At 41.0% G+C, this 12,742-nt stretch overlaps 1 protein-coding gene across 2 annotated transcripts in view; it reads right to left on the bottom strand.

The window, feature by feature from the left end:
- The window catches only part of fbxo41 (F-box protein 41), a 58,046-nt gene that overhangs the window by 28,081 nt on the left and 17,223 nt on the right, over positions 1-12,742 (bottom strand). For both annotated transcript variants that reach the window (XM_086211627.1, XM_086211626.1), the window contains exons 3-4: positions 4,650-5,450; positions 4,255-4,484 (exon numbers count right to left, since the gene is read on the bottom strand). In XM_086211627.1, the coding sequence (XP_086067753.1) occupies positions 4,255-4,484; positions 4,650-5,198 (779 nt within the window). In that variant the 5' untranslated portion in view covers positions 5,199-5,450. The remainder of the gene's footprint in view (positions 1-4,254; positions 4,485-4,649; positions 5,451-12,742) is intronic.

The raw sequence follows: 12,742 nt of genomic DNA on the forward strand, positions 1-12,742 counted from the left end.
CTACCACGAAAACATTTCACGTCATCCTCCAGGAGCACACGCCATCTCCTGTCTTTTACTGTACAACCACGACACAAAAAGAACTGCGATATTCCACATCACCGCCAGAGATGATTAGAAATGGTTCTTTGAAATATTTACCAAGAACAAGCAGACTAGTGGAGATTATAATGATTACAGCTTCTAAATAAACCTTGAATGGTACCATCAAGCTATCGTGAAGATTGCTACAATAGTCAACATATTTCCATGAAAGACACAAAATGAGGCTATTTATCTAGATTGAGTGGATCTGTAACAAGCTGAAATGACGGCGATAACGTCTCACCATTTGTCATTCTTCCTCAGGCTACCGTTTCTGCTGATTACAGCTCCTCTCATTTATTCCATCTGCTGCTACGCTCGAGGGACCCTGTTATTCATTCAGCTTTGACTGCCACACTGCAGTGAGGTATTTGTCATAAAGTATTTTGTGTGACTGTATGTGCATGCAGCATGTTTTTGCAAGAGCACTGTTGCTTGTGAATGAATCTTGCTGCAAATTAAACTGCATGCTAAGATAACAATGAATTGAACAGGCCTGTTGAGAGCCTTTCATAATTATTTACACTCTTTGTGAGAGCATAATAAAAGATCAGCTTGTTTCCATATTTGTATGCATGGCAGTGCTAGCAGCAGCTCGTGGGAGTTTCCTGTGGTCGCATGGCAACTAATATTTTTAGTATCTAACACCTTTAAAGCTCCATATGATGCATATCTCCTTCAAACACCACAGTTAGTTACTAGTGAAAACCAAAAAATGTTTGAGTGTGCAGTAAGTTGCTCTGTGTCTGTTAACTTCTGCTTAGTCATCAACCCAGCTGAACATTCTCCAACTGTGATGTTCTTTTTCCACCTCGAAGCTAGCCTACTCTGTGTTTCAGAGTCTGAATGATCTTACTGTTCGACTGCCTACTTCTCCCCAGAGAGACAGACCGAGAAAGTGTGTGGAGGGGGGAGGGAGCGAGAGAGGGAGGGACAGGGCAGCTGGCATTGCTGGGAGAAAGTCACTTCACTCTGTCAAAGAGTGGAAGACCGAGTCCTTCCCAGCTTGATGCTGCCAGGTTTGGGATACGTGACCTTTACAGCAGAGCGCCGGAATTGAGCGACCCATACTCACCTGATTATTCCACTCAATAAAACACTGACTTTGTTTGCACTGATATTTTTTTTTTAAGACATTGAGACCCATTAAGACAGTATTCTGAATAAAACACAGCCATATAAACAGGATTTCCTGTATCTGGCCATAATCAGAGCAGGCAATAATCAGATTAAGACTAACACCTGGTGTATTCCAGTTTTAGAACCTTTAGAGACTAAACTTTGGTCAGCGAGTTCACTTGTCAGTGCCATTAATTTGGGAACTTCTGCAAAAACCCTGGAAGGGTGATGTGTTTGTGCAATACATACTATTAGGGATGCATGATAATATAGACTAGTCATCAATATTGGTAATTTTTAGAAATGAATTGGTATCGGCCCGATGGCTGATATTTACATGAACCTAATTTTGATCAAAACTCTTCTTATTTGCTCATTGTCAATGATTGACATCAATAATAAATATATCAATCATGGGCTTTCCTAAATTTTTTTTTTTTTAAACTTTTCAAGATCCACATGCTTTTTCAGTATGTACAAAATACAAATGCACAAATGTCAACTATCATCCATAATCAGTAAAATATAAACATATGGGATATTGTAAGAAAACATAGCAGTGTGTATTCCATATAGTAAACTGGCACATCACATCATTGATTACATTTCTGCAGTGGGGGACACTTAATCAAAGAAGAGTCACATCAGCCAGACAGGAGCACTGCATCAACGCAATAAACTGACAATAAGCTGTTTGTAAACAGAGCTGGTGAGAGTTATCAACCAGCGGGGTAAACACCAGCCAAATCCTTGAACAGGGAGGAGATACTCAGTGGTGACAAAATCCCAGAAGAGGACAAAAAAAAAACGTTTTATCAAACATTTGGGCTCTGAAAAATCTTGTTTTTACTAATTTGACATTGTAAAGACTGCATTGCTATTCAAAAATATATGGCACACCAGTGAATATGTCGATCTTAATGCTTGAGAAACTATTAAATCAACTGATGCCTTTAAGAGCCGTTGAATGGCACTCTGTGTTCCGATCAGCGGCCCCGGAAAATCTCTTTTTGTCCGCTGACCTACTGTTGACATTCAGACCTGATAAGGAGACAGAAGAGACGTGATAAAACCCACGAGGGAGATGGAGAGACGAGGCCGGCTATCCTGACAGATAAAGACACAGCACAGATACCGAAGGACTTTAATAGAAGCGCTGATGCTTGTCAACACGAGCAAAACGAATATGACATAGCTCTTGTGTTGTTGAAAGAATCTATTCAAGGGGACTTTTTTCCTCTCCTGATATCCTCCAATTACAAGAAATCCACCAACCAAAATATATACGTCTTTAAAATAGACATAAATATCTTTCCTTGCTACAGTATTTGATTGTTACAGCGCTTCATGATTCTCTTGGGTACACCTCCCATGAATTATGAATATGATACTGTAGAGCTCTTGTGGAATATATTATGGAAATATAATGAAATAGGTCTTTTAAAAAAAATTACCGAGGCAGATAAAGGACGAACCATTTTGTAAAACATAATGCCAGAGGATGCATTATTTAAATTAGCCGTCTTTCATTTTGAGTTGTCTTCAATTAAAAACAATACTTTTTATTCATCTAGTCTAGAAAAGCATAAATACGAACATTTTTGGATAACACAATAAATAATCCTGAAATTAATTTCAATAAAAGCTCTTCAGACCAACCTGGTCTTACTCTGCCATGCTGTGGGAGAAATCCAAGTCATGCTCATCAGATTCAAAGCCAGTAATGACTTACATCACCAGGTTGTGATTTTCATCCAACTCTCCTTCTATTTACGGCAGTCGTACTTTTGACTAGTAATGTGAAGCAGCATGGCACCTTCATGGAGCGATTAGAGAGGCGTGGCGCTGTGAGAGCAATTAGGTATCTCTGTTGCTGACCCACGTCCAACCCTCCATGAGGGACCTGCTACACAGAGGTAGATTTATACCACGCATGGTTGATACAAATGACAATTACACTGTCAAGAGGTGAAAGAGAGAAGGGGAGTATTTTTATGCATTTTTTTTTTCCAACAGGGGGTGTGAAAAGGTAAGAGGCTTATGTAGAGAGGTAAAGAGCGGTGAAATTAACAAATGAAAATATTAATGGTTCACAACCCCAACTTACAGAATTATAATTCATGTCAGTTTTGTCAGCTACCCTTCTTCAGATTTGATTGAGTAAATCTAGAGACTAAATGAGATAAAAACAAACTAGTATGTGTTTTAGTCAAAGACTAAACCTTAATCACCAACCAGCTGCTAAAAAACCTGAAGGGACACAATAGAGCTCACCACAAACTCTTCCAGGTCAGTTTTAATTGACTAAAAATGGACTAAAATAGTAAAACTGGATCAGGATGACTAAATATGATGAAAACTAACAAGTACATTTGGAACAGAATTACGACTATGACTAAACAGAGGGGGGAATAAGACACCAAAATTAAAATGAATTGAAAATGAAGTGAAAATTGCTATGGGTGCATCTCTGGTATTTTTTTTCTTTCCCATTTTTAATTATGCTGCTACCATCGGCAGAGAAACCATGAGAGAATTGTGTCTAAGTATAAGCCTGTAAAATTCAGATATAATGCTGTAAAGTTTGTTTCTCGAGGCAATTTATGAAATTAAATTACAACAGCACACAATCGCCAAGGTACGCAGTCACACTTTAACTTCTAATCTTAAATAGGCAACGATTCTATTCTGACACGCCGGTGAAGCCTCAGGTAATTACCCAAAATGGCAGCATCTCTCATGCAAGTGTGCCCCAGTTTACTGACTCAGATTGTGGAATAAGTACCCATATACTGTGACAATGACTTCAAATCATTTAATTATTGATTTATCTGCCAATTATTACAACAAAACAATTTTCCAGAGCCCAAAAAAGGGATAAAAATGAATAAATAGCAAAAATTTAATTCGCAGTGAATTTCCTTTTTAGTTGCAGCAGCTCTTATAATGCTTGTTCATGTACTTGATACTTTGATCAGGTAACAGGAAAGCAGTGTAACAGGCCGGTAACAGCTTGACAGTCTGATGAATAGAGATGAGTGAATCACTTACTGCTGCTTGTGACTGAGCTCTGCCTCCTTGTTCACCAGGTCCTGCTTCAGGTTTGCCAGCATTTCCACGGAGACGTCCACCTGCCGAGAGAGTTCAGACGCCTTGTCCTCCAGGTCTTGTTTCTCCTGGCTGAGTCGCTCGCTCTCTTGCTTGGCCCGCTCCAGCTCGGAGCTCTTCCTCTCCAGCTCTGCCTGAAGACGACCGACGCGGGCCGCTATTTTCTGCTCCACCTACGAAACAAGAGATACTTGATCTGAGAAATAATTAACCAAGACATGGTAATTAACATCTTCCAACTGAAAGATCTGACTGCAGTATTCCTTTACGTGAACAGAATCATTTCAATTGCATATATCAATGCCAATTAATCTCGATCAGAACATACTGGCATTTACCTCCTCAGAAAGCTTCTCCAGCCGTTCATCCAGTTCCAACCGTTCAAACGCCCGCGCCTTCAGCCTGGCCAGGCCTTCCTCATAGGCCGCCTCTACTGCACTAGCTGCTACATTCGCTGCCACCGCTACAGCTGTGCTGGGGTTTCCATGGGGACCAGGGTCGGTGGATGTCATGGCTTTCTTCATAAATATCTCCCCCAGGGGAAACTCCACATTGGGAATATACCTGGCTGCAGTGTTGGAGTTAGCCGGAGTCAAACTCAGGTCATCTGCACAAGGAAGCTCACGACAAGGGAAGCGCCGCTCCTTTAAAGCTGATGGCCGCAAAGGCTCAAACGGGTCGTTGTTGTTAGCAGGCGTCAGGAGAGCTCCCTCAGCCACTAGGGGTAACAGAGCAGCAGCGTCACACACACTGTTGGATTTGGAGAGGACGTAGAGGGTCTCGTACGTGTGGTTGTACTCCAAGTGGGCACGTAAGGACGACAGGCTTCGGAAGCGCTTGTGCTCCCCGCATCGAGGACAGCGGTATGGCAGGTCCAGAGAGGCCATTCCGTGCAATAACTGCCGGAGGAGGGGGGGCGCTCACGCAACACAACGGTAGCGCCAGTATGAGGGCTCCGACGTCAAGAACCCGACAGATCCTCTCATGGTGAAAATAGGGCAACTAGGGGGAGTCAGCAGGAAGAGGTCGAGAAATCACATGTGCAATGGAGGAGCCCGACTCAGTCACAAGACCCCTCATAGTGACGACGTTCAATTGGTCTTTTCACTTCATCTTTCCAAGCTCCCCTGCCTGAGGTCCTAAAACAGAAGAAAATACAAGTTGTTAGTTAAGTGTTTAATGGATTAAAGCATAATTTTTTGGCATAAAATATGTTGTGAATCATAAATATATTTCTGACAGACTTAAACCCAGAGCAACTTCAACAAAATGCATTCAATGAGGAAAATCTGTGCTAGCGGTGTATAAAATCAGAGGTAAATAAGTACAGCAGTCAGCGCCCAGGAGGAGAACATTTATCAAAAAGTTTACTGCTGAATATCAGTATCGAGATGCAGATGCATGTTTGTAAAATTGTGACCACTGGCGAGAACAATTTTCAGCCCATGCTGATATTTTTGCAAGTTTGGTGGACAGTCTCGTACTTATATCTGTCAATATTGTTTCTATAAAGTTCATATGATATTCAAATTATTAACAGGATGAAAAACATGTGAAAACATTGTGTATTTGAAAAAGTGAAATCTTCATTTCCCAAAGTATCTGGAAAAGGTCATAAATAATACATTAACAGCTTTATTTCCTCATTATGAACAACAGATGCCAAGCAAAGAAGAAGAAACGGGCTGGACTCAAACTGCCAAAACCAATGACACGCCAGTAATTTTGTACTTCACTAAAACAGACATAGATTCAAAGACAAGACATAATCTGTCCTATCTCAGTTGGCATGGATATGGAATAACTTCCCAATAATCAAATATCTTCTATAGTACATGGGTATATTCCAGCTGTGGATAAATTCAGGTATATTCAGTGGACAGTTAATTAGTCATGGCATTTGCAAATATAAAACTACTGACTATTATTGTATAAATGAGGGATGAAGAGGTTAAAAAAAAAAATCAGATTTTCTCAAAAACAAAGTGTTTCGCAACCAAATTCATCCTTAAGAACATGTTACAACTCATATAAATAATCTGTCCTATTATGATTCATTATTATTTGTACTAATACAGCAAAGCAGTCATCCTGTCTTGCCTGAAGTGGAGATATTGATCTATAAGTTAAGTGGTCAAGAAATATGAAACCTGGACTTCTCTGAGGGTTAAGACTCCCCTCAGACGTGCATCCTGCTCAGGGAAGACTGAGGGATCAGTCAGGAAATTGATCCATTGCTGACAGCGTTTGGAAGCACCAGCAACATTTTCCATTCAGAAGTCTATAAACTCAGGCTGGATAGTACTCCTGGATCAAGAATAGCAAGGAGAAAAAAGCCTCCCTATCCGAGTCTGCTCCTTTCCTGATTCAGTCTTTTCTCCTGCTACTCAGTTCTGCTTCACACTTTAAATAATGCAACGAAGGTGGAGATGAGCCACTTAAACACAAAAAAACCCAACTACAAACAAACAAAGCATCTGTTTCGACTGTTTCCTTGGATACATTTCTGAATAGCCATGAACGATGAGTTCAGTAGTTTGTGGTAATGGGACACTCAGAATTTAGATGCTGTGGAGAATGAGGCCACTGCAAGGACATCGCATGATGGTGTTCATCCAATTACATAAAAATAATTCACCCCAAAGACCCCCACAACAGGTTCTGTCATCAAAGTACAGAGCTCCAATCCAGCATTGAAATCTTCTCCTTGATTGTTCGTCTAAAGAAGCAAGTGCACTCAAAATAAATACCTCGTGCTTTGGTTTTTCATCTGAAGAAATAGCAGCCAGCGCTTCTTTCTCAGTGTAGCCCCAAAAAGTAATTCAGCGATTCATCTCTTGGCATCAAAAACAGTCTGACAGATTATATAATCCGATCATTTTTGTTGTAACGCTCCCCCTGTTTTTGTCCTCAATGCAACCCCCTGGCCCACAGCAAATGGTAGAAAGGTATATTATCAGTGTAACATGATGGCATTACCAAGGTGAAAACATTCTATATGGGAATCTGAATGTAAAAGACAAATGCCATGTGTTTTTGTTCATGTCATGTCGAGTTTATTCATACGCCCCTAAAGTTCTGCACAAGTGATCCTATCATGTTTAGTTCCACAAAATACTATCAAATATTTCTGAATATTGCCAAGTCAGCTCAGGTTGCCATATGGCCCAATAATACCACAAATTTGCCTCCAGGGGTTTTACAATCCACACATCATACAACAGCTGCCATCTTTTCATCGTCTATTCAAGGGAGGAATCCACCACCTGGCAGGAATGCAACATTGTGAATGTGAACTGCGGTAAAACCTCAAAGACGAAGAAGAATAAACCCGAACCACAAAAAGAACAAAACGGGGGGGGGGGGGGGGGGGGGAGCCCAAGGAAGAGCACCAGTAGAGGAATTCCTCTCAGACTTTTAACCGACTAGTGAAGTGTGCGTCATTTCAGGGGCGGGGCTAAGGGTCATGTTTAATCACACAGCTTTCCTGACAATCTGCAACCGTCATCACAGTCATTCTGATTGGAATATCAAAACCCTTTAGACCCCAGATTTCAAACTCGCACCCCACTTCATCGAGGCACCAGCAATGCACAAGTTTGACATCAATCACATGAACTGTTATTCAGTGAGTCGAGTCCAGAAAAACAGATAAACATAACGGTTTCTTGCAGTTATAGTTAGACTAACTTTGACATTGACGTTAATCGCTCATTTACCAACATTTACTACTATGTACACTATCCTTTTACCTACTGCAGTACCCACTGCTTGAGGGGCAGGGACTTTGATCTCCTGTGTTATCTCAGTCAGGGCAGTACCTGTGATCTTTGATCACGACATAGGTACGTATATACATACATGAATAAAGATATACAGAGTCAGAGAGAGAGGTTTTGTGATGTCACACAAGCTTTTGCCACACCCATCTAACAACAGACACTAGTTACTACCTATTGGCCAACTTTCATAGATCACCCATCCACATGGTTTATATTTCAATCAATTTGCCTACAGCCTGTATTTGAACATGACTCTAGCAGTTGGGCACCAGTGTACTACAGTCAAAGACTGGAATGCAGTCACATTTCACAGATGCAGGCTGTTCATCACAGAGGGCTAGTACACAAGAAAATCCCCCGAAGCCACTGAGACTGTTATTAGTAGTCTGGTGAGGCTAGAATAGGGAGTGTACTGGCAAGCTTTGCCCGGTTATTAAAGAAGGAGCAGTCACTACACAGCCGACAGCAGGCCTTCCCATCTGCTTAAAATTATTAAGGGAGGTATTCAACCAGGCAGGAAATGGAAGGAAGTGGGGCTGCTTGGTAGCCACATGTCACATCCTGCCAATGGAGTTCAGCTGAGACACCTCAGAGGACACCATTGAAGGTTTCTGTACGAACTGGTGAACACATATAACACCTCAAACACTTCGCAGTGACTTCCTTTTCAAACCGCAATAAATTGATTCAGATTTAATCAGCGTCTACATGCATTAATACTGACAATTTACAGCCTCTTGAATTTACAGAAAAATAGTTTGCAGTTTGCAGCGTGTGTTTACTATTCAGGGATGCATCAGACTCAGCTCTATTGTGTTGTCTCTTTAATTTTGAATTATGGGAAGCACATTGTGGCTAGGGTTGTTTACTGTTTAACAGTGAGTGACTGAAAATAAAAAAAACATGTATTTCATAAAAGCTGCTTTATGTATTAAAATGATAAAGTCTCATATGCAACAAAAAAACATAGTTCAAGAAAAATCTGAGTGACACTAAACCAACAACCATGTGTCATCCGATTTCATACTGCTTTCAAGTTGTGTGCCCTACGATACCATAATAATAACCAACTTGAGCATTTTTATGGTTAAGTGACCATGCAAGGTCATGTGTGTCACTTACCAGGAATCATTGGGCTTCTTTGTGTATGGTGATTTACAATGTGATAGCAATCTGGAGCCATAAAGGTTTCATGAACATAAAGTCATTGGGGAGTCAGAGGCAAACAGATAAATGAGCAGTACCTAAAGATGGTGATTAAGAGTGGAAAGGTGAAGAGCCTCAGGAAGCAGACTTGGAGATGTGAGGAAGATGGAAGACCCAGGAAAACACCGTGAGTGTTTCACAGTGAGGAAGAGTGCTACATAAATACTTTAAGAGGTTTACAAATCACATCCATCCATTTGCTGATGCTCTTCCAGGAACGGGTCACAGTGGCACCAGAGTTAGGTAACTTATACGTCCTTTTCCTCAGCAACACCCTCCACTTCCTCCTGGGGGAGCCTGAGGTGTTCCCCAACTGGATGAGCTACACAATCCCTCCAGCCAGTTCTGCACCCTAAAATCGATTTAAGCTCGAAACCAGGAATCAGCTGCTGATACAGCCCAATAAAATGAAACACACCAATTTGCTGAAATAATTTAGCGACTCAACTGCAAACCAAAACTTTCCAACTCTAGTTTGAATTATAAAAACAACCCATCAATGACATTTAGCCTCATTCATGTAATGTTCCAATGCACAAATTTGCTCCTTCAGACCATAGGACTTTTTTAGCCCCTGTGCCCTTTTGTGCAGTCGTGTGCATAAAACATCACTTGATAATTATTAGGGCTTCTTATATTTGAGGACCTAATGATACATACCATGACACATCGGATTTTATCATGATACAATGCAATATGGCATAAAATGGTACATCTTGAGATACTGGAGCTGAAAATACAACTTGGGTACAACATACATGGGTCACGATAGGATTCTATCACAAAATATTGCGATACAATATTGGTGTGGCAATATCAAAACAGTGTTGTGAAAAACAAAAATATAAACAATATACCTTTGTGTCAGTTTTATTCCACAGCCCTAAAAATTATATTGGATTATCAATGCCACTTTTAGGAGTTCAGCTCTACCAAACGATCAAATCGGTCTGCACTCTCATGAATAATGCAAGTCACCGCTTAGATGAAAATCTGAGTGTTCTAGCGAACAGTCCAGTGAAATCTGTTCTGTTTTGCCTGGGGTGCTTGATGCAGATTTGGTGTATCACAACCATCCTGCCAGTCCTCTGCAGAGCTTTAGCCAGAGAGATGCTGCGGCACTGAACTCAAACTGGCAGCGATCTAGAGTACATAACGCTAGAGGTGCCAAGACTGAGAGGTGTGACACGAGCATCAGCCTACACGTCGGCAGTGGAGTTTTTACCCAATGCTGGTATTTTTCGTGTAGGAAAATGTGCTCTTTCCACTCCCACAATACTTTCACAGTCACCACCATCATAAAACTGTTTATCCAGAAAGAGCAGGGTGATAAATCGATAATTATGTTAAAGAACCGCCGTAACTTCCATGAGCTGAGTGGGCTCATTAAAGAGTTCACTTCAGACACAGTAAAAATATGAACATGGCAGCGGACACTTCCTAAAATAGCAGAATCTCTTCAGTCATCCCGAACTGGTTTGATTTTACAGTCCGACTTCGAGCAAACCACTCTCCGTGGTAAAATTCTCACATGGCAGGAGCATGACTAATTTATTCCAGCATCTTAATCAGAGTCAGCTCAATGAGAAAAAAAAAAAAACGTGGAAATGTGAGTAGCACAAAATGTTGTCAGCCCAAAAAAATACCAGCTCAAAAGCAGGTAAGGTGACTTTTTTCCATTAGCATCTTTCATAAGAAAGAGCTCTAGTAAAAAAACAAAACAAAAAAAAAAAACCATGACAGATGCAGTTCTGTCAAAAACAATGTCTGTATACACAGTTAAAATTTGAATAATTTCTTCATCTTTTGTTAAAAGAGCATGTTTTGTTTGGTGTGCACAAAAATCTCAAGAGCACAAACTGAAGTAAATAAAAAGCTAACTTTGAAATGAAATACTCTCATTGCCAGGCGCAAGTCTGCGCTGCGTGACATGCAACAGCATTGATGATAAAATGTGCACTTAATAGCACAAGCATTCTGACAGCTGCTGACATGGATGGGAAGCCTTTAGAGCTTTGACACGTTCCCTGGACGGGATACGCTACAGTTAATGGACGAGACAAGAGGTTCAGTGAAAGCTCCAAGTGCCCTCTAGGCTCCTACGAGCATGTCAAAGTGTTTTAACCCTGAGAAGGCAATGGGACTCCCCTGACAGGACAATCTCATAACCTGAGGCTCCTCACCTGACAGGGTAGGGCAAACCTAACCACTGACAAAGATGCAACACACTTGAGTTATTACACGCCCTTTCAAAGAGCATCATAGCACGTTTCCGTATGTGGCACAAATTTATAAACATAACCTTTCAAGTGTATGTTGACCAGTTTTATACTTTCCCTGTCATGCGTTTCCTGTTATCAAGATCCAGTGACAGGGCTAAGACCTTTAATATGCTAATCTATTTCTATTACAGGAAAATGTATATTTTCAAGAGGAAGCGTTTAAACTTTTGGTTCTGGATATGTGGCTTCCTGTTTTCAAGACTACAATGGCAGTGTTAATGGTAGCAGCTCTGTGTTATTCTTTATCAGAGGACTCCCAATGTCTTTTTATTGCATTTTTAAGTAAATGCCATTAAAGTTTCAAACCGTCACGTCACTGTTAGGGCTTGTCGTCTTCTAACATGAAACACAATATTTCTTGGCCACTTCATAGATGATGTTTGCATATGCTGGATGATGGCTTAATTTGCATATGTCCTCTGCTAATGGCTTTGCAATTAAGCAGACTGAGGTTTAAAAAAAAAGTGTAAATGTGCTAAACGTTTCCTCTAGAAAGGCAACAAAGTCATAAGTGAATGAAGTGATGCTTCTCCTCAGTTTGTTAGCAGTATTAGATCCCTGCTGTACCACACTTAGAACAAGTTCCAGGCTCTGTCTGAGGATCTCATCACTGCTAGAATTAAACACTGCCAATTAAATAACAAAGGACCAGCTAATACCTGCATGGGGCCTGAGCATAGCAAGTGCTACCATGACTAAACACTGCAAGTAGAAAAAATGAGTTAAAAGCAAACCCAGCCAGGGGAGAAAAGCTTACCCCTTTATTTCCAGCAGCAGCAGAAAGGTGCTAGCTCAGTAGCATGAAGGCTACAACAATTCATGATGCTGCACGACTTTATTTAAATAACAGGTTCTATCACTTGTTGCGTTCAGAGTAAAACTTTGAATGCATAGCCTTTTCAATTATACAGTCAGTCCCATTTCTAAACCCTGTTTTCCAGAAAACAAAGCAGAGACTTTTTCAGTACAGGGCAGCACGGTGGTGCAGTTGTTAGCAATGTCACCTCACAGCAAGAAGGTTCCAGGTTCGAGCCCCGGCTCAGGCACGGGATCTTTCTGTGTGAAGTTTGCATGTTCTCCCTGTACCTGTGTGGGTTCTCTCTGGGAACTCCGGCTTCCTCCCACAGTCCAAAGACATGCGTCGGTTACTCTAAATTGACG

The sequence above is a fragment of the Aulostomus chinensis genome, chromosome 8, assembly GCF_037954235.1.
Source record: "Aulostomus chinensis isolate RoL2024-O1b breed Wild chromosome 8, RoL_Achi_v1.0, whole genome shotgun sequence".
Lineage (NCBI taxonomy): Eukaryota > Metazoa > Chordata > Actinopteri > Syngnathiformes > Aulostomidae > Aulostomus > Aulostomus chinensis.